Source organism: Myodes glareolus, chromosome 22, assembly GCF_982192425.1.
Source record: "Myodes glareolus chromosome 22, mMyoGla1.1, whole genome shotgun sequence".
In the NCBI taxonomy this organism is placed as follows: Eukaryota; Metazoa; Chordata; class Mammalia; order Rodentia; family Cricetidae; genus Myodes; species Myodes glareolus.
The window spans coordinates 50,253,661-50,274,790 of NC_142047.1; the positions used below are offsets into that span (position 1 = coordinate 50,253,661).

The window sequence follows — 21,130 nt, forward strand, 5'->3', positions numbered from 1 at the left end:
ACTCTGGGCTTGTCTATGGGGATTACCTTGATGGCCTTAATGGAGGCGGGAGGATCCAGCGCTGCAGACATGTCCACCCCCTGACTGGAGTCTGCCCTGTCTGAAACAGAATGGAGTGGAACACTAGCACGGTGGCTGCCATGTGGGCAGCTGTCTCAAACTCCTGCACTGTGACGAGATCCCCTCCCCCCGAAAGATGAGGAACTGTGAGCTGAAATGAACTCACCTTGGTCAGAGTAGTTTATTACAGGCACGCAGAAAGCAGGCTAAGGTGCCACCATTGGTATTGACACCCCCCCACTCCTTCCTCCCTTCTCTTCCCTTCCCTCCCTCCTCCTTCCTTCTTTTCCTCTCCCCTTCCTCTATCCCTCCCTTCTTTTGCAGTGCTGGGGTGGAACTCAGGGCCTTATGTGCCAGGCACTCACTCTGCTCTGCAGCACATCTCCTTTCAAATCTTTTCAGACATGCACAGACTATGACATTAGCCCTAAATATTATGACATGTGTCTGCTCCAGACAGAGCATGTTCTTACCTGAGCACAGTCCTATCTCACTCAGGAATCTTGACCTGGGAGAGATGGCTATACTACACACACTCTGCATTCTGATTCCCTCAGACCCCCCTCCTTTATTTGTTCTGAACTTTATACCACCTAGCATCAAACACTTCATGTAGCCATTGGGTTTCCTTAATGCCTTTTGACCCTCCCACCCTCACCTCTATCTTCACATCTCGACTCCAGAAAAAAAAGTCATTCTCAGTAAAAATGAGTTTGGATCCATCAAGGGCTGAAACTTCTGTCCTGAAAAAGGAAATTTCTAGAAGCTGACTCATGAGGGTTGTTTAAAAAGTAGCTCTGAGGCTGGACAGTAGTGTTCATACCTTTAATCCCAGCACTCTGGAGGCAGAGGCAAGCAGATTTCAGAGTTCACGGCTAGCCTGGTCTACAGAGTGAGTTCCAGGATGACTAGGGCTACACAGAGAAATCCTGCCTGGAAAAACCCAAATAAATGAAGACATAGATAGATAGATAGTGGGTCTGATGGGGTATAGTATCCACATAGCAAGACCCTGTCTCGAAAAGGGGGATGCTTCTCTGCCCATGTCTAACTCACAAGTCAGTTCTTTTTTTTTTTTTTTTTTTTTTTTTTTTTTTTTTTTTTTTTTTTTGGTTTTTCGAGATAGGGTTTCTCTGTGGCTTTGGAGCCTGTCCTGGAACTAGCTCTTGTTGACCAGGCTGGCCTTGAACTCACAGAGATCCACCTGCCTCTGCCTCTGCTGGGATTAAAGGTGTGCACCACCACCGCCCAGCACAGGTCAGTTCTTAAGTAGCCTGGGAACCTGAGACTCTTCTGCTATCTCATTTCTAAAACTGAAGGCATCTCCTGAGCCCAAAGAATGCTAAGCAAAGAGCTGAGAGCAAAATCGGTTCCAGCTTTTTTGCATTGATCCATGCTGGGTCTGAAAGGCAGAAGTCTCGGGACCCTCCAGAAACGGTCTGTCATTTCACATCCCAATAGTCAGCTCGCTGCTCAACTTCCCAACCCTCCCTCCCACAACATACCTCTGCAGGTGTCAGGCAATTTGTTCAACAACCCTGTGAAAACAAATCCAGCCTTCTAGCCAGTCAGGATGTGCAGAACCTTCTTGCTTCCCTGGAAACTTCCAAAAGTCTCAAAAGCTGTATCTGTCACTCAGCAGCCTTGACACATGGCAAAGCTATGGAAAATGGCTTTTTGTAAGCTAAATGCTAGGCCCAGTTGACTTGACCTTTCTGAGTTTTGCATGCTTTATTCTTGCAGTGCAAGGCACGCTGGCGTCCACAAGGTGTCAGCACCTTCATTAGAACCAAACCTGTCTGGCTTTCTTTGCTCTTTCTCCCCCCCTCCCCCCTTTTTAACATATAGTTCCCCGGTTGGCCTCACGATGGCACCATCACCCACGGAGTGTGTGTCTCCAGGTGCTGGAGTCGTGGCGTCTGCGGAGGAAGAAGGGCTGGGGAGGTAACTCTCTTGCCCTTTTCAACGCTTATTATTTGACTAACACACAGGGCCCTCTGGGGTCTGATTTGCTTTCGTCTCGCTGACAACAAGACAAGGAAGAGAAGGAACAGGCAATAAGCAAGAATGTAGCAACTCTTAGGCGGCGAGGCCTCTGCAGGCTGCCGGAGCCGCTTGTTGTGGTGCTTGCCAAGTCCAGGTGTGTGCGGTGTTGTTTTAGAAACCGGAACAAACAGATCTCTCTTTGCTCTATAAAAGTTGGAGAAGCCCAGGTTCAGAGAGGGGGAACATCCCTACCACCTCTCTGAGACGGGGTAGTAACTGTATGTGACCGCTAAACCAATGTTCTTCCTAGCAGACACTGGTTTAAGCCTGGGCATATGCAGACAGAAAGTGGCCTTTGGGAATTTAGATTTCATAGTCGGAGTTGTTTGGTTTCTGCACTGTGCTTTGATAAAGCTATTTAAGCGGACACAGATAGACAGATAGACACACACACGGACACAGACATGTACGGACACACACACATAAACACAGGCATATATGAACACACAGAGACACATATGGGCACACACGGACATGGACACATATGGATACGCACACACACACAACCCCTCATAAGAACAAAGTAAACAGTGTCCCTGCAGGAAGCCCACAGATGGGGGGGGTTCTTGATCAGTGAATGGAATTTCCAGTAAAATCGTGAGAAAAATTCAACACTGCCTGCCACAAGCTTCAGGGGTGAAAAGGCACTTTCTGTCATAGTCATAAAAAAAAACCCTCCCAAAAAACACATGAATGCAAATACACTAGGGGCACTGGAACAATAAGGTCTTAGTGGGAGCCAGAGAGTAGGGGAGAAAGCTTAAACCTGGACTCGGACAGGCACCCGACCTGCACCCGGGAAGCATTATCTTGCTGCTTAAAGAGAAGGTAAAACGTGTCAAAGAAGAATCCAGAACAGCATCCAAAAAAAAAAAAAAAAGTGTTTCCCAAGATAGTTCAGGTCAGGGGGCCTTGTACCTTCCTTTGCTTTAAATCCTGAAGTTATCGAGTCAAAGACAGTGCACACACATATTTCTTTGGTTGTTTCGATTATAATTCACGCGATGCCATTATTGTCATCTACTCAAGTGTCGAAGCTGAAAAAGAACTCTCTAATGTCTCACCGCCTTTTGCTGAAAATCTAATGCGGTCGGGGTGGGGGGCACGGAAAGCTGAAACAAATGTTTTATCTGTCGCCTTCTTCCCTACCCAACCGGACCAACAACTTCCAGAAGGTTCAGCGGGGCATAGAGCCTTTCCGAAGGGATGATGACCCAGTGCTTCTGGGGAAGCGGGCGAGGAGGGATCCGATGACGACCTGAGGTGTTGAAGGAATAAATAAGCACTCCACAAATAAACAAACCGTCCCTGGGATTCCTAGAGGGAAGGCGAAAGCCTGGATGTTGGAGACCTCGGTGTGGCTACGCAGCAAGGCTGGCAGCGATCAAAATCCTTCAGTTGCCAGGCCCTCTGAGGAGCTCTTGGTCCCCAGTTCACCTTATCAAAACTCAGCAAAAACAAACAAACTGAAATATAGTCAATTTACAAATCCCAAAGATGCTGGCCGCAGAGTGTGATCCGGCACAGGCCAGGGAAGCCGGTCGGAGGCCACGCAGTGCGAGCACTCCAGTAAATCTCCAGCGGCGAAGCCCCGGGAGGAAAGCAGGCCTGGAACTCCCCACGCAGGGTGGGGTACCGTGGCCCGGACTGCACTGGGGACACCTTCGGGCAGCACGGGAGTGGGCTTGCCAAAGCAATTTCATAGCTGGAGAAGGGAAAGCAACCAGATGGATGCCCGCCTCTGTGCGGGAGAGGAGAGGGAGAAAACAAGTGGCCGACTTGTTTTCCCTGAGCCCCACAAAATGGGCTGGAGGACGCAGATCTGTCACAGCTAAGACTTAGGATCAACTGCCCCAGAGGTGTTCCCTCCCGGCTTTCCCACCGAGCTTTCCTCCCCAGTCCGACCCCCAGGCGTGGGAGCGAAAGGAACCGAATTCTACAACCCAGCCTCCTTTGTGGGCTCTTCTTCAACACTCCGACCTCGAAGCGCCCAGTGGATTTATTCATCATTGTGTTCAGGAGGCCCAGCCGGCTCAATTGGTTTGCTCTGAACCCATTACAACTAGGCCCCGATAATTAAGAAATCTAATTATTCGCTTCTTCACTCATTAATAAGAAAATCTTTAGAATCTTTGCTACTTACAAGGTCTTGATCAGAGCAGACCTTTGCCCAACTTCATCAATTCGATTTTAAATTCCAAACTAAACCTCTTTTTCTTAATTTTTCAAAGGAACAGGTTTTTATTTTTTGCTGTGGACACGTGGTCTCGTTAAACCAAATGTGATAATAAAATAAAATTTAATAAGATGTAACTTATTTTTAAAAGTCCTCAAGTTAACTTGAGCTACAGGGGGTGGAGGGGGAGAAAAATCTGGCTAAGAGCAGCTGGGTCTTAGAGCCGTCGGATTCCAGCGCTTCTCACCCTGATTGGTTCCATCCTCCTCACAGCTGCCAGATGATTGGTTCAAACTTCCTGGAGGGGGCGCGGCCTGAGGAAAGTAAAAACTCGCTTTGAGCCTGAAGACTTTTGAAACTTTTCCCAATCCCTAAAAGGGATTTTGCTTCTTTTTCCGGGCTCGGCCGGGCAGCTTCTCCGGACCCTAGCTCGCTGAGGCTGCGGGCTGCCTTTCTGCTGGCGGGACCCCGAGAGCCGCGATTTCCTTTCCTAGCGTTCAGAAGGGTCGGTCTCGCTCCGTGGCGTCCCTGCCGCCAGTTCAGGGCTGCCACCCGCTGGGCCGAGAGCGCGCGGCCAGCGGGGCCGCCCCGGGCGCGCCCTCCAGGATGCTGACCCGCCCGGTCGGCTGAACTCGAGCGCTCCCGATCGGCCCGAGCGCCGGCGCCTTCCGCGCGTGGCTCGCGAGGCTGCCCCGAGCAGGGGCTGCCCGCGCCGCCCGGTCCCCTCCGGCTCTCCTGCTCCGGGCCTCGCTCGCCGCGGGCCGCAGTCGGTGCGCACAGGCGGCGGCCGAGCGCCTGGGACGCAGCATGCAGGCGCGCTACTCGGTGTCGGACCCCAACGCCTTGGGAGTGGTGCCCTACTTGAGCGAGCAAAACTACTACCGGGCAGCGGGCAGCTACGGCGGCATGGCCAGCCCCATGGGCGTATACTCCGGTCACCCCGAGCAGTACGGCGCCGGCATGGGCCGCTCCTATGCGCCCTACCACCACCAGCCCGCGGCGCCCAAGGACCTGGTGAAGCCTCCCTACAGCTACATCGCGCTCATCACCATGGCGATTCAGAACGCCCCTGAGAAGAAGATCACCCTGAACGGTATCTACCAGTTCATCATGGACCGCTTCCCCTTCTACCGCGAGAACAAGCAGGGCTGGCAGAACAGCATCCGCCACAACCTGTCGCTCAACGAGTGCTTCGTGAAGGTGCCGCGCGACGACAAGAAGCCGGGCAAGGGCAGCTACTGGACGCTCGACCCAGACTCCTACAACATGTTTGAGAATGGCAGCTTTCTACGGCGACGCCGGCGATTCAAGAAGAAGGACGTGCCCAAGGACAAGGAGGAGCGAGCCCACCTCAAGGAGCCGCCCCCGGCTGCGGTCAAGGGCGCCCCGACGGGGACCCCGGTAGCGGATGCGCCCAAGGAGGCCGAGAAGAAAGTGGTGGTCAAGAGCGAGGCAGCGTCACCCGCACTGCCTGTCATCACTAAGGTGGAGACGCTGAGTCCCGAGGGCGCGTTGCAGGCCAGTCCCCGCAGCGCAGCCTCCACTCCTGCTGGCTCCCCAGACGGCTCTCTGCCTGAGCATCACACAGCGGCGCCCAACGGGCTGCCAGGCTTCAGCGTGGAGACCATCATGACGCTGCGCACGTCGCCTCCGGGCGGCGATCTGAGCCCGGCGGCCGCGCGCGCCGGCCTGGTGGTGCCGCCGCTGGCTTTGCCTTACGCCGCCGCTCCACCCGCCGCTTACGCGCAGCCTTGCGCGCAGAGCCTGGAGGCTGCGAGCTCGGCGGGCTACCAGTGCAGCATGCGGGCCATGAGCCTGTACACCGGGGCCGAGCGACCCGCGCACGTGTGCGTCCCGCCCGCTCTGGACGAGGCTCTGTCGGACCACCCGAGCGGCCCCGGCTCCCCACTCGGAGCCCTCAACCTCGCGGCGGGCCAGGAGGGTGCGCTGGGGGCCGCGGGTCACCACCACCAGCATCACGGCCACCTCCATCCGCAGGCGCCGCCGCCCGCCCCGCAGCCCCCTCCTGCGCCGCAGCCTGCCACCCAGGCCACCTCCTGGTATCTGAACCACAGCGGGGACCTGAGCCACCTCCCCGGCCACACGTTCGCCACCCAACAGCAAACTTTCCCCAATGTCCGGGAGATGTTCAACTCGCACCGGCTGGGACTGGAAAACTCGACCCTCGGGGAGTCCCAGGTGAGCAATGCGAGCTGTCAGCTGCCCTACAGAGCCGCGCCGTCCCTCTACCGCCACGCGGCCCCCTACTCCTACGACTGCACCAAATACTGATGCTCCCAGCCCGTCCTTGCCTCAGGCCCACACCGGCTTCGCCTCCCCTATGGACCCTCTTCGACGGAGCCGCAGAAAGCGACGGAACGCGCCCCTCTCTCAGACCCGGGAGCAGAGAGCTCCGCGCAACTCGCAGGTAACTTATCCGCAACTCGGTTTCCGAGATCCCAGCGAGTCCCTCTAACGGGGACGCAGCCCACCGAAACGAAATACCGATTTTTAAAAATTTCCTTCCCCTACCCGGATACTGCGCCTGCTCCCGTTGGGGCTTCACAGATTAGTTTGTGGACCAAATCCCACAGGGACCCCTAATGACTTTCTGTGGAGACTCCCCAGGGGCGCATGATGTCTCTTTGGATAGGGTGCCTTCTGTAAACGAGTGCGGATTTGTAACCAGGCTATTTTGTTGTTGCCCAGAGCCTTTAATATAATATTTAAAGTTGTGTCCACTGGATAAGGCTTCATCTTGCCCAACCGTTTCTGCCAAATTTAATTAAGAAACCTATGTGGGTTTTTCTCCCCACAGTACCATGATAAAATAGATTTTTTTCTCAACTGTAGGTCTTTTGCAAAACAAGAAAATAATTTATTTATTTTTTTGTTGGTGGTGGATAACGAAGTCAAGTATCTGATACTTTTAATTAAGGAAATGTGATGGCTTTGTACACTAGACGCCATCTGGAGTATTCCTAACAGACACAAAAAGACTTAAAAATTTAACTTCATCTGTGTTTGTCTTATGTGGTCTCAATGTTGTATTTACCTTAAAATAAACCCATGTTGTTTTTCTGCCCAAAGTTCGGACAATGTCTTTGTGTTCTTGAATTAAAAAGAAATAAGTTTCAGTAAACCCACTTGTGATTATTTTTATGGTGCAGGTGGCCTGGTACGTAGGTGCACGCACGCGTCATGGGACAATGGAGCTCTCCTTTAGTAATAGAGGGCTCTTGATTTGTTGACATATCCCACCCTGGAATTTTTCTATCAAGATTGTCTGAGAAACTGTCCTACCGGCAACACGCGGACAGGGTTGCCTAAGGGCAGGTAGCTGGCCTCTGAACAAAATGCTTTTCGGGATGCAGAAAAACGTTTGCCAATTGTCAAAACAAAATGGTGTCGCTCCTTCTCGGTGTCCAGCTGTCCCCCGTGTAAGGGGAGAAACAGAATAGACAAACGGTCACAGCTGGGTGAGTCCTGTGTCCCCTGCCTTTCTTTAAATGCGGACTTGTTGCCCTGTTAGTGTTTGAACCCTGCCCGAAAGAGCGAAAGAGGATTGGTGTCTTGTATTTAATGGCTGGGGATCAGATTAGAAGTGACTTTCGATCTGATTTATTTCTCAATTTGGGTTTCAAATATTTACCCCCTGAGGTGAAAAGGGAAGCCACGGTGCCCCTTAAAAACTCGATATTTTAGCGCTGAAATTGATGTGGTTTTCAGCACGCTAAAGAACAGGGAGATTATTTTTCTTTCTAAATTTTTTTTGATAGGGATGAACCTTGGATTACCCTGCAGGGTGGGTGTCTTTCTTACCTTTCTGCTGGCTGACTTCATTGCAGGCCTGTGTGTTGGACCATAGGCGCCCAGCATCATGGAGTCCCGTCCCAGTTGGTAACCTGTATTGTGCCCATGGAAGTTCCTCCTGCATAGAAAACACTGACCAAGGAGAACTTTGCAGAAGGTCATCTGCTTGGTTCAGTGGTGGTCACTGAAGCACGTGTATTATCTTATTGTTAAAACTGCAAGTTTTGTATTTATGCTATTTTGAGCTAGAATTAGGGAAGGTTTGAATCCTGATGAATCTTCCCATATGCGTAAGACAGTCTTTCAACCTGTAGCACCGGAAGGTGTCGTAAAGTGGGGGAGGGCTTGCCTGGGCTGGGGCAGGTGTGCCTCGGTTTCTGAGCCTCGTGAGCGGGAGCAGACAGCTTAGGAGGAGTTCTGGAGATCTCTGGTCCCTCCCGATGCTGGTTTCACTTTGCAGCACTCTTCAAACCACTCGCCCCAGGAGAAGCGAACTGCTGCCCAGCCAGCTGGCTCTCTCCTTTCCCAGATGTTTCAGGGGCCTCTCTGAAAGCGTGCCCTCCTCTTAAGATCTGGAACTTCTGGAGCCTGGTGACTGACCCAGAGGGAAAGAAAGGAGGTGGTTGGGAGTGGGGGAGCTCTTACAGAGAACCCTTCTGGGGTAGGTAACTAGGGAAAAGCCCCCGGAGCCGGCCCTATACCAAGTCTTTCCTTGGAACACAGGTAGCCTGCTTGTATTGCTGACTTTTTCCAGGCATCCTGGAGCAGCAAGAGTGAAAAATAGGGGTCTGGGAAATGTTGGTCTGCGTCGTCGCTTCCTCTGGGCAGTCAGGAGGAGGATAGGCTAGGAAGGTTGGGCTTCTAATTTTTAGGCTCACAGCTCTGCTTGGCCCAGCCTTCGCTGCAATCTCCTTACTACTAGGGACTTATCATCATTCCAGATCAAACCAGGAAGCTCCCCAATGTTGCCGGCAGCAAGGAGAGGCAAGGTCGGCCCCAATATTGGGGTCGTACCAGCCACTCTGAGAGCTGGATAGTCCTTGCGCTGGAACTTCTATGGGAACGCAGATTGTCTTTGGTCCATTATCCCTACACTGGTCTTCCTTAGGCCTCTGCTCTGTTCCTGGCAAGTCCAGGACATTCCAGGAAAAGGGGGCAAAGAGTTCCAAGGTGGAAGGCCTGGAGTGCCTAGCCCAGGTAGTCCAACTCTCTGCCAGGGTGATTCTGCTGTCCTTTCAAACACAACCTTGTCTGTTAACCATGACTCAAGCAGACGGTGCGGCTTGGCAGATCGCACAGATAGGGTGGATAAAGACGAAAGCAGGCCCCTGCAACACTGGCTGAGGCGTTCCTGTGGGTTTGCTCCCAAGTACCAGCCAGCCTTAACCAGGTGCACAGATCAACATCGCTCAATCTTGACAGATTTGGGTCTGCAGAGGACCCTCCTTGCCTCCTCACACTCCCAACTCAGACACTGGCTGGAGGGAGCACTGTACAACCATTGCCTTCTGAGTCTGAAGTTTCACCGCCACTGTCTCACCCGCTGTTTTTCGGGAGTGCCCACCAGCTTGGTCCCTGTTCACACCTCTCCCCAAACCAGCTTGGATCTGCAGCTAGAGGCCTCCCTGTCTGGCTCAGGTGGCCTGTCACAGCCGATGAAAACCTGACAGTGACTTTGGTCCAGAGTGTGTCCCCCATCTCAACGCCACTGTCGCCTAGGAGGTAGACCGGTCTTACTTCCTTCATACTGAACTAAATGAAGATCAAAAGTTAGAAGGAGCTGATAAAGGAAGGACCCAGGGAATACCGGCGATTGCCTTGTACCCTTCAGGGTCCTCTGCCTTCAACCCCTCAGTCTGGGCTCTGGGGAAGGCAGGTGAACTTCGCATTATAGAAGAAAGTTTTCAGCACTCTGCCAAATGAGGTCTGGTGACTAGTGACTAGTGTCTTCTTCCTGCTCCTCTCCACTCCCAAATCCAAAGGTGGGTCAGGAATCTCCGACTTTGTTGTAAACCAAAACAGGTAGGTGTGAATAAAAATGTGGGAAATTGCTTCACCCAGCCTTCGGAGCTTCCCCGAAACTGCCTCAACCTTCAACCTTCAGGGTCACCTTATATTCCTGATCCCCAGCTGTGTCCTGAAGATGGGACAGCGGGTGGCCCAGCTAGGGATGGAGATGTCTAACGTCCGATTTCCAATTCAGGTGGAGACACAGGCTGGGTCAGAGTCACTCCCCACCTCCCAGCCATCCAGCTCAGAATATTTAGAATGCTTTCCCAAACTTCCAGAAGCATTCCCTGCCCGCCTTTCTTGCTTGCCCTCCACTGCCAAGGCGTTTGAAATGTTTGCTTTCTGACACAGGCACGCGAGGAAGGGGGGGTAGCATGCTTCCAGCGTATCCAGGGGGCTGGCACCCACCAGCCTCATTGGGGACAGTGCCTGGGAAGGTGCCATGCACTTTTAACTTGCATCAGCCTTCTTACTCGCCGACATCCCCACTCTGCAGGGAGGACGGCAGACAGATGTGTCATGTACCAGTGTTGTTGAACCGCGGAACCTGTTCCTTTGGGTGCTGTTGGCTTTCTAAGCATCCAAATGTGGGAATTCATCCTGGGGCCCTAAGTACGCAGATCTGGGGTGGAGGGAGGGGCAGTGACATCCTAGGTGACTAAGAGCTGGGTAGTGGCCTTGTGTCTACAGTCAAAGCCCCAGCACCATTCCAGGGTCCCATAAACAGTCTAACTTCATCCCATTCCATCCCATTCCCTTAAGCTTTGAGGCCAGTTTCTTAGGTGATATTTCTTAGGATTGTGAAATAAAGTTTTAATGGGGGGGGCAGTTCCATCTCTACCATCACTGTTAGGGAGAACTTTCTCAGAAGGAATTTCTGCTGTCTATCTTGCCTATCTGGATGGCTTTGAGTGGGGTAGTGCCCCCAGGGCCTCCTTGGGAGCCTTCCCATCCTTTCTGGGAACAAGGTGCTCTATAAATAAGTATGTCATTTGGAAAACCCTGCTCTGCTTTCTGGGCCCCACTTAGCATCAGCTGACCAGGCCCAGCCTCCCTTCCCTTCAGACACCACCCCCATCTGCACCCCCTGGGGGAAACAGGCCTAGACACTGCTAGGATCTTTTCAAAGGGGGAGGGAGGAGAAGAAATAAAGCCTTCTGAGTTTGTGAGGATTGGGGTACCCTGAGGCTCCCAACCCTGGCCAATCTTTCCTCTCTCTCTCTCTCTCTCTCTCTCTCTCTCCTGAGGACACCTGAGCATTTGGGCCCCACCAAACTGACCTTTGAGGATAAACTGTGACTTCGGATTCCCCCTCTGCTAGTTACCCAAGTGGCCGTAGCTGGGGAGTGCTTTGTGATTTAGCCTCAGTTTCATGCTCCGCAGAATGGGTGGATCCTTCAGGCTTGCCTTTCACTGCTGCTGCAAGGGCTTGAGAAGGAAGTTCTTCCCGCAGGGGTCCTGAGTGCCTCATGCAGGGTGGCTGCTGTAATATGATTGTGTTCCTATCTTTGGACAGGTCTCTAAGCAAGAACTGAGACAGTTAACTTCCTGGGCCTCAACTTCTTGTGGGAACAACAAAGATATTTTCTTCCTCTAATTTGTGTGTGTGTGTGTGTGTGTGTGTGTGTGTGTGTGTGTGCGCGCGCGCGCATGCGTGTGTGATTACTGGGAACTAAATCCTCCATTTCACACATGCTGGGCAAGTGTCACATCACTATCCCTAAAAGCCCCTTTACTTAAAAAATATTTTATTATTTAATTATTCTGCCCCTGGAGCTGGAGTTACAAGGTGGTTGTTAGTTAACCTGTGTGGGTGCTGAGAACCAAACATGGTTCACGAGAACCACACATTCTTCTCCCAGAAGAAAAGTGCCCTTTTGTTCATTTATTTATTATGCTTATTTGTTTACTTTTAGTTTTTCAAACAGTGTTTCTTTGTGTAACAGCCCTAGCTGTCCTGGAACTAGCTCTTGTAGACCAGGCTGATCTTGAACTCTCAGAGATCCGCCTGCCTCTGCCTCTCAAGTGCCGTGATTAAAGGCGTGTGCCTCCACCACCTGGCAATAGTGTTCTTAACTACTAGTAGTAACATCTCTCAGCTTCTCCTTTTTCAGACAGGATTTCAGGTAGCCCAGGCCGACCTCAAACTCACCACATAGCTGAAGATGACTTTGAACTTCTGAGCCTCCTGCTTCTATCCCTTAGGTGTGGGGATTACTGGCACAGGCCACCGTGCCTGATTTATGTGGGCTTCCTGCATGCCAGACAAGCATTCTACCAACTGAATGATAACCCCATCTCTTACTTGCTTTTTTTTCTTTTTCTTTTGTATTTCATATTTTATGTTTTGAGACAGGGTCTCACTAAATTGCCAATTGCTTTGAACTCCCTGACCTTGAACTTGGGCTCCTGCAGGAGCCTACTTGTGACTCTGATAAGATGCCTGAGGCTACTTCTTAGAGTTGCTGAGGAGGTGAACTGACTTAATGCTAATGCAAGCACTTGCACAGTGCACGGTGGTCCTCAATTCACACTAGTAAAGAGGCTTTGTCCACAGTGATGTTTTGAGAGAGGTTTTCTTTGTGTAGCCCTGGCTGTCCTGCAACTTGCTCTGTATACCAGGCTGGCCTTGAACTCACAGGGATCTGCCTGCTTTTGCCTCCAAGGTGCTGGGATTAAAAGTGGGCCCTAGCACCATTCTGTATCCACAGCGGTTTTAAGACATCTTATTGTGACCAGCCCGAGTCCCCACCCAAACATACTACTAGGTGAGATCAGAGGCCCAGTACTACTTATGATACTGTCGCCTGAATAGGAAAGGAATTGCAGATGCTGGGAGAACACAGATAGCCCTTCATTTGGAGGCCTACTTTGTTCTGGGTGTGCCTGGGAGAGAATTCTGGCTCTCATTCTTCTCGGTGCTGGCTTTTTGGGAGGCCTGTCTCCTCCCCACAACCTCCCGGAGGAGCTCACATCCGCTTTGTCCCAGCACTGGGAATGTGGCTGTCAGTCCTCATCCCACGCAGAAACCACTGCCCATTCTGCTTCCAGGCATCTGGAGGAGCATGGGGCTCTCCTGGGAGGAAGGTAACTCGTCTCCAACTGCCTGCCCAGTACTTACAAGGTTGTTTTCGTTATTGTTGTTTTTGTTTTTCTGGATTTGAACACTCAAGGAACCTGGTTAGAACCCCTCTTTCTCTGGGGCACCCACTCCTCCCAGGCTCCCCCAACCGGACCAGGTCGGTCTTCAGAGGACTGAGCTTCCGCACGAGGGCGCATCCGCTCCTAAGCTTGTAGACTCCTGGCGTTTGCGCGGCAGTCCCCGGAAAGGCGGGAATGCGCCCCTGAGCGAGGATCCTCCCACAGCAGGCCCTCCCAGGCTAAGGCTGTGAATGTCACCTGGGAGCCCAGGCTGCAGACCGCACCCGTACCGGACCGGGTGCTCCGGTTCCTGCCTCCTGCAGACGCTGCCAATCGCCGGCCCTGAGCCTCCAAACTGCTGGTGCAATTCTGCGGGAGGTTTCTAAACTTTTTCCCCTTTCCTAGCCGTGCCCCGCCCACCTACCGGGCGTGTCTCCTCCAGCGACCAGCCTACGCCTAAAGTGGGCGGTGTTTATTATTGTTGGAATTCAAGCTCAGATTTGCCTTAGGGTTCAGAAGACTCGCCCGGACAGCACAGCGGGGCGCGCCTATCGGGAGGGTCGAGGGTGCGTGCTGGACTTGGGGTCCTGGAGAGCTCTGGGATTGGCGCGGGCTGTGGAGGTGAGGGCACGGTGACACTGACTTAGTTCTGGGTCTGAGTCTATTACTGGAATTCAGAATCGAGAGACGGGGTGGCAAAGTTGAGGCTGCTCACTCACCTTTCACCCCAGAATTTAAAAGGGTAGTCTGGTGTAACCTGAAGCCAGGGTTCTGAGAGAAACACATTCCGACCCTCCACCCCGACCCTCGCATCAAGGCGGGTAGCCAGGGCTGCTTTCGGGACTCACATTAGAAACGCTGCTGTCACAGAGGGAGACAGAGTGGGCAAAGGCTAGCTGGACACTCCCTCAGGCCCCCCTTTCATCAAAATCAGGGTTTCGTTTGTTTGTTTGTTTGTTTTTGTTGTTGTTTTCCAACCGGTGGTAAAACTTCCATTTTCAATTTCCTTCCTCGCTTGTCTGTGGTGGTAGGATCCTAGGACATCTTAAACCCGAAGGCTATATTCTGAATTCCTCGCTTCCGAGTGGAACGTTCATCACCCCACTTCTCCACGTTCAGAGAGCATCTGAATACCAGCCACTAGTCCAAACCTGGCATCCTCATTGGCGCTCAGTGTGTCTCGCCCTCCAATGGGTGGCAGAAGGCTATTTCTTTACCAAGTTGTACCTCCAAACATTCTCCCAGTAATTCTTCAGTAAATTACTCAGGGGGCAGCTACCAGTCCAGTTCTTCACACTGTTTCCCCTTCCTTTCAAAGAACACTCGCGAGCAAAACATCGTGAATAGAGATGGCCACGCCAGGCTAACCTGCATCCCTACCCCACGGGAGGGGAGCCAATTGGGGAGATGCCCCCTTTAGAATGAGCATCATTCAGGAGTTTGGATTCAAAGTTTGACGTGGCTAAATGTAAAATGAGACAGGACGGGGGCGTGCTTACACCCCTGGGGGGGGGGGAACCAGCACGCAGGCTTCACAAATGCTTAATGTAATCACCAGCCAGCTGCGCACACTTGTAAAGCTGTTGTAACCCCCTCCTTGTTATAAACAGGAAGGCACAGAGTATGGAGCTAAAGACCCACATTCACGAACACCAGCTCCCCGCCAGCTGCCACCACCCCCCTTTATGGTGTGCCTTGCTTGCAGCAACCTTAGACAGACCAGAAAGACTTTTTTCCCTTAGCCCCACTTTCCAGGGTGGGGGTTGTTTTGCAGTCTTTAATGGAGCTAGGGACCAGGTATTCTGTTCACCTACAGCTTCCTGGAGCTGTTCCCCTGCAAAAAAAGACTGGCTCCTGGGGCCCACTCCTTTTTCCCTAAGTCTCTCCCACTCTGTTAGGTGGGTCCTCTGGGACAGTAGTCCCCTAGAGAGTGCTCACCTCCAAGAAGTGTGTCTAGTGTCTTCCAGTCTCCCCTAAATGCAGAGAAGGGCTCTATCTTTAAATTGCCTATTGAGCTTAGGCGAAGGAAATAAAAGTTCTTTTGTGGGAGGGTCCCCAGCCCAGCTTTAAAATGTACCCGTTTGCTTCCCCACCCCCATCCCCATCCCTCCTTCCTGGCCTAGCAGACCCAGCTCCGGGAGAGCCACCGTCCCTCCACATCCTGCCTCGCTGACTGTGTGCTTACAGCGTCAAGGGGTGGACGTGGTATTTCAAACATCAGATCAGTGCGTTTATATATTGGGTGCCCGGAAATTTTTCCAAATAAACACAGCTTGATTCAACTTGGGTGGGCGGACTTATCAACAGACTAATTCTATAAACAAATGAGGAATAGCCCCGAAACCGATTGGCTGGTATCAAAAAGACACGTGGAGGGAAGAGCTGGGAGATTTTCAGCAATGAAATTTTAATTAATGTGGGTGGGCTGAGAACACAAGGACTGTTTATCATAGACAATTTATTTTCCAGCGCTAAGTCAACACATAATAGCAAACTTACAACAATTATTTAACATTTTTAAAGCCATGAAGAAGGGACAGAGCGCGCAGAGGCTGGAGAGAGCGGCAGATCGCAGGGCAGACACACGGAGGGCTCCCCAGGAGGGCCCTGGCGCGGGGCAAAGTCCCTAGGCTGCCCCGGCGGCTGGAGCGCAGAGGCTGCTGTCACCATGAGCCACCTCTTCAGTCCCCCGCTGGCCGCTCTTGCTGCCTCGCCGTTGCTGTACGTGTACAGCCCCGAGAGGCCCGGGCTGCCCCTGGCCTTCACCCCTGCCGCTGCGCTGACCGGCCCTGGCCGCGCTGAGCCCCCGCAGAAGCCGCCCTACAGCTACATCGCGCTCATCGCCATGGCGATCCAGGACGCGCCCGAGCAGAGGGTCACATTGAATGGCATCTACCAGTTCATCATGGACCGTTTCCCCTTCTATCACGACAACCGCCAGGGTTGGCAGAACAGCATCCGCCACAACCTGTCGCTCAACGAGTGCTTCGTGAAGGTGCCGCGTGAGAAGGGGCGGCCCGGCAAGGGCAGCTACTGGACGCTGGACCCTCGCTGTCTGGACATGTTCGAGAACGGCAACTACCGACGCAGGAAAAGGAAGCCCAAACCCGCCGCGGGTTCCCCGGAGGCCAAGCGCAACCGGGCGGAGCAACCGGAGCCCGAAGCGGGCTGCAATTCAGGGTGTCCGGGCCTGGTTACTGCACGCCCTCGGCGCGCACCGGATCGTGCTCAGTCCCCGACGGGAGGCACCGCGCGACCCGCGCTCCTTCCCTGGTCCCGCCCCGAGCCCTGGGACCCCGACGCGGACAGCACAGCCCAGGGCGCCGGGGCAGTGGCGGGTGGCCAGCGTGAGCACACTGTGCACCGCCCGGGATCCCCTCTGCGCCCCGCCCCTAGCGGCTCCCCCAAGGGTTCCAAGTCTAAGAGCTTCAGCATCGACAGCATCTTGGCCGGGAGGCCAAAGCCGGCCTCAGGGGCGGAGGCCTCGGGGGTCCCAAAGTCCGTGCCGGGCTTGCTGGGCGCCTCGCTGCTGGCCTCCTCTTCCAGCCTACCACCTCCCTTCAACGCTTCGCTGGTGTTCGACCCTCACGTCCAGGGCGGCTTTTCCCAGCTGGGAATCCCCTTCCTTTCCTATTTCCCTCTGCAGGTCCCTGAGGCGGCCGTGCTTCGCTTCCAATAAGGCGGATCAGCAGCTGCTTCCCCGCCCCGCGAACCCCCACCTCCAGCGAGCAAAGGCCGCGGCTACCGCTTGCCTGCGGGTGAAAAAGTAACCTCGGTCTCTGCCCTGGCCACTGTGGGTTTAGAACAGCATACCCACGCCGGCCAAGCTCGGTGCACAGCGGGATCACGTCGGTCTGCCTTCTCTGAAGATGACTTAACCAGCGGCGGGTAGCTTTGCAGACTTAAAAAACCTGTCCAGGAGAGGACGTGGATCACAGCCCACTCAACACTAACAATCACCAGCAGAAGCCCGTTGGCCCGTTGGGTCGTTGGCGTTTTTTACAATGGCCTGACCCTCTTTGCGCACCACAGGTCCTTACTAGGACCGGAGTCTCCTGCTGAACTCGAGGGCAGGACTTCCAGGCATAGCATACATTTCTACACGGAAATTCCACTGGACCGTGGACAGCTCAGCGGATTCCTTGTGACCCACGTCTTGGCTGTGACCTCTTTGGATGATGGGAGCTTGCGTCCAGGATGCAGGGGATGATCCGTGGTTCCCAGGGTGTGGGAGAGATGTAGGCCTGGTTATCATTCACAACTAAGGCTAAGAAAAGCCAGGCAGAGCAGCAACACTCAATATGAAGAGACAAACCTTCTTCTACACTAAAAGAACATTTGTTCTTGGCTTATGAACCAGACTAGTGGCTTCTTTCAAAGCACCCCATATTTGGCCGGCACTCACGGCTTAATGTGGCACTCCAGTGCCTTCTACAGCAGCGTAGCCTCTGTTAGTTTGTGCTTTTCTTTGTAAGGGACCAAACAATTTCAGATTTCAGGGGACACAGCAGGGTGTGTGTGGAGTTAATACGCCTCAAGGTCAGAATTTTTATTTCTGTGGTTTTTCAAGCTCTAACTTTCTTTTTTTTTTCTCTCCATTTTCCAGACTCACATAGTAAAGGACACCATGTAATCAGGAAGGCTGGGGAAACAAGCACACTCCTGTCTGATCTGGGACGGAAGTGCCTCTGAACAGCACAGCCTCCAGGCGGCTCAGCCTGAGGCACCCCAAGTCAGCATTCCCTCCAGGAGACTCTAGATCCTGACCTTAAATAAACACATAGGGGTGCCCAGAGAGTTGGGAGGGTACCAACAATGATCTGACTAAGACAACTGAGTTGGTTACAGTTCAGTTCAGCTTCCAGCTTGGGAGGGAAACTGGTAGACCTTCATGGTGCTTTAGCTTTCTGACGGGTTCTTGAAGTTTGACTTCCCGAGGAACTAAAGAACTATCTTTTATCTGGGGGTAAGAAAGGTACAAAAATGAAGGATTCTTGGGCATAGGCCCAGAGCGAATTCTCACAACCACCAAGGTGTGCCACGTCACACCTGTAATCTCAGTACTTGGGAGGCTGAGGCAAGAGGATTGCTGTGAGTTTCAGGCTAGCCTGTGCTACAGAGTTAGACCTGTCTCAAACCTACTCACAGAAACCAAACAGACAACCACAGACAAGTCTCAGGACTTGTGCAAAAATGCCTAAGCACGCTCAAGTCCCCTGCTGGTCAGTGGTGGGAAAAGCATTTTGGGCAGAAGGGACACTATCTGGTTGTCAAGAGAGTCGAATCTCGCCAATTCAGTCTCACAGTCCAATCCGGGTCCCACCAGGTCTGTGCAGAGATGGGGAGGGATGTTCAGTGGCTCTAACTGAAGGGCTTTTGCTGGGACCCCACTGGGAATCCAGGTGGCTGGGACTGAACAGAACGCAGCAGGCAGGCTGCCATTGGATGTTTCCCATGTGCTCAGCCTCTGAATAAAGGTTGTTTTTTCATTAACCTCTCACTGGCTGGTTCAGTGGATTATGGGGACATAAACAAACAGTGGAGTAGGAACGAGAGAGCGGGATTATATCCGGGAACACGGTCAGCCTCTTTGGCAGCCTTGACTTCAGAGGGTGAAGACAAGCTGCAGGAGAGGGAGCAGAAACTCCATGGAGCCCTGGAGGGGATTGAATAGCAGAAAGAGTGGGCAGTTTACTGGACTGGGTGCTTTTAGTTTTTCTTTTCGTTCTTGTGTTTGACATGCTGTCTCGTGTGTGTTTGTTGATTTGTGACAACCGACTTTTGGAGAAACAACTGATTTAATACTGCTGTTCTTAGAAGGTGGTATTTTCGGGTTAGAATTCAAAAGGCATTTGTAAGGACATCGTTTGTCAGGGACAGACGGATGCAAGGGCATGTATCTACTTTGTGTGTTTACACAGAAAGATTCCATCCAGTTTCAGCTTTCATCAGTCGCAAAATCGCTGGAGAATTGGGCTGCGAAGATGTTTTCCATCCAGTCTGTGTTAGTCTCTGTGGGTTTCTTTCCTGCTGAGGAAAAGGAAGGGCGCTGGATCCTCACTAGCCAAACCTCTGCTCTAATGTCCCGTGTGTAAAACTGGCTAAATGGTATAGATGATTATTATTACTATATTATTATTATTGTTGTTGCTATAGATCAGCTAGACCAAGAAATGGTTTCAGGCCAGGCATGGTGGAGCACACCAGTAATCCCAGCACTCAGGAAGCAGGGGCAGTCAGAGTGATCTCTGAGTTCAAGGCCAGCCTGGTCTACGGATCTACAAAGGAGTTCCAGGCCACCTAGGGTTACACAGTGAGATCCTGCCCAAAAACAAAACAAAACAAAACAAAGGAAAAGTAGATCTCTGTTAGTAATTAAGACCGCACTCCGCTTGTGTTTAGTGGGAAGCAGACGCGAGGCTATGGCTCCACTCTCACGCAACCAGAAGGTTGTCTCTCTTCACAGAACAAAGGGATGGAGGCAGCCTGCGTCTCCTCTGATCACTGTGCACTTCCTCTCTCTTTGGGTGTCTGTCTCTGTTTCTTACTGGATCTCTGTCTTTGTCTCTCTCTGTCTCTGCCTGCCTCTCTTTCACACATGCAGGCGAGTCCACTGAATGCGATGACAGCTACGTTAATGATGAACGTGTGCACTTATGCCAACACGCATGCCTGTGTGTGCGTGCATATGTAAATATCTACATACCTGTGCAGTGTGCATGGGCACTCAGAGAATTTTGCATGGAGGTGGTACTTGGATCGAGTGCTGAACTCTGAGGCTTTCGACAGGACTTCCTTTTCTCAACTTGCGCTTGTGTGTAATGTTCATCTATGGGAGTGTGGTTGTATGTGTGCTATGGCATGCATGTGGAGGTCAAAGGACACGCTCTGGTGTCAGTCTCCGTCTTCCATCTTGTTTGAAGTAGCGTGTCTGTTGTTTGCTTTTATGTGCATAGGGCTAGCTGACCTACCAGCTTCTGGAGTCTCCTGATCCCACATCCCATCTTTCTGCGGAAACCAGGAGATCAGAGTTTTCTATAGCACCTGGATTTTTATGGGTTCTGAGGATCCGAACTCAGGTCCTCAAACTTTTACAGCAAGCATTTACCCATTGAGCCACCTCCCTAGGCCTGAATGCAGCTTTCCACAGTTTTGTTTTCTGTATAGTTCTGACTAGGACAGATTATCCATGTTTCTGCATTACCATGATGAAGCTAACCCAGACTTTTTGTCTCAGAAGACACCCTAACGCTGAGGCCTTTGCCACTTTTATCAGTAGAGAGTTTTGTAGACCAGATGTTTTGGATACCAGGGATCTGACACATTTTCAAGGACATGAACTAGACCTGACCAGGGCATTCAAGGGGTGGCCACTAACTCCAGCCCTTCTCAGAAGGACCCTGGGTCCTTGTATCCTCCTCACCATTCTAAGGACTGCTCAGTTACTGTTCATGTGTGAGTTAAAGAAGGGGCCACAGACGGTGACTATTATAGCTAGAGCCAGGGCCGGCCTGCCCCTGTGCCGGCAGCCTCAAGTTCCCACCACAGAAACCTACGCGTGGGAATCAATGGAGAGCTGAAGCCTTGTGCGTGGTCCGGTCTCTTGGTGTTGGAAATAATGATTGCTTCACAGAGTATAAGAGAACAGTGATAAAATCGCCTGTTATTGAAAAGAAAGAACAGGAACTTGTGGGGAAAGTAGAACTCATTTGTTATGCTCTCAAAGTAGCTTAAACATAACCCAATGAAAAGTGGTCTGCCGTGCTGCTCCTGCCTCAAGGACCCAGGGCTAGGTTCTTCAGGACCAGGTAGGTGCCAGAGTGCTTACAGTGACTTGGGAAGGGCCACAGAAAGGGCTGAGACCTGAAGAGGGGAAATGCTGTC

At 52.3% G+C, this 21,130-nt stretch overlaps 2 protein-coding genes across 2 annotated transcripts; both read left to right on the top strand.

Moving 5' to 3' along the window:
* The first annotated feature begins 4,508 nt into the window (after positions 1–4,508).
* On the top strand, positions 4,509–7,424 carry Foxc2 (forkhead box C2). Its single transcript, XM_085681818.2, has one exon. It carries the CDS (start codon positions 5,090–5,092, stop codon positions 6,572–6,574), a length of 1,485 nt encoding a protein of 494 aa, XP_085537944.1. The 5' UTR covers positions 4,509–5,089; the 3' UTR covers positions 6,575–7,424.
* An 8,157-nt stretch (positions 7,425–15,581) lies between these two features.
* Positions 15,582–18,739, top strand: Foxl1 (forkhead box L1). The gene has a single exon (XM_048437011.3). The coding sequence runs from the start codon at positions 15,915–15,917 to the stop codon at positions 16,923–16,925; it is 1,011 nt and encodes a 336-aa protein (XP_048292968.2). The 5' UTR covers positions 15,582–15,914; the 3' UTR covers positions 16,926–18,739.
* The last annotated feature ends 2,391 nt before the right edge of the window (positions 18,740–21,130 follow it).

What these genes read in the sequence shown, in the direction of transcription:
- Foxc2 (XM_085681818.2), top strand. Translation starts at nt 5,090, where the DNA reads ATGCAGGCGCGCTACTCGGTGTCGGACCCCAACGCCTTGGGAGTGGTG.
- Foxl1 (XM_048437011.3), top strand. Translation starts at nt 15,915, where the DNA reads ATGAGCCACCTCTTCAGTCCCCCGCTGGCCGCTCTTGCTGCCTCGCCG.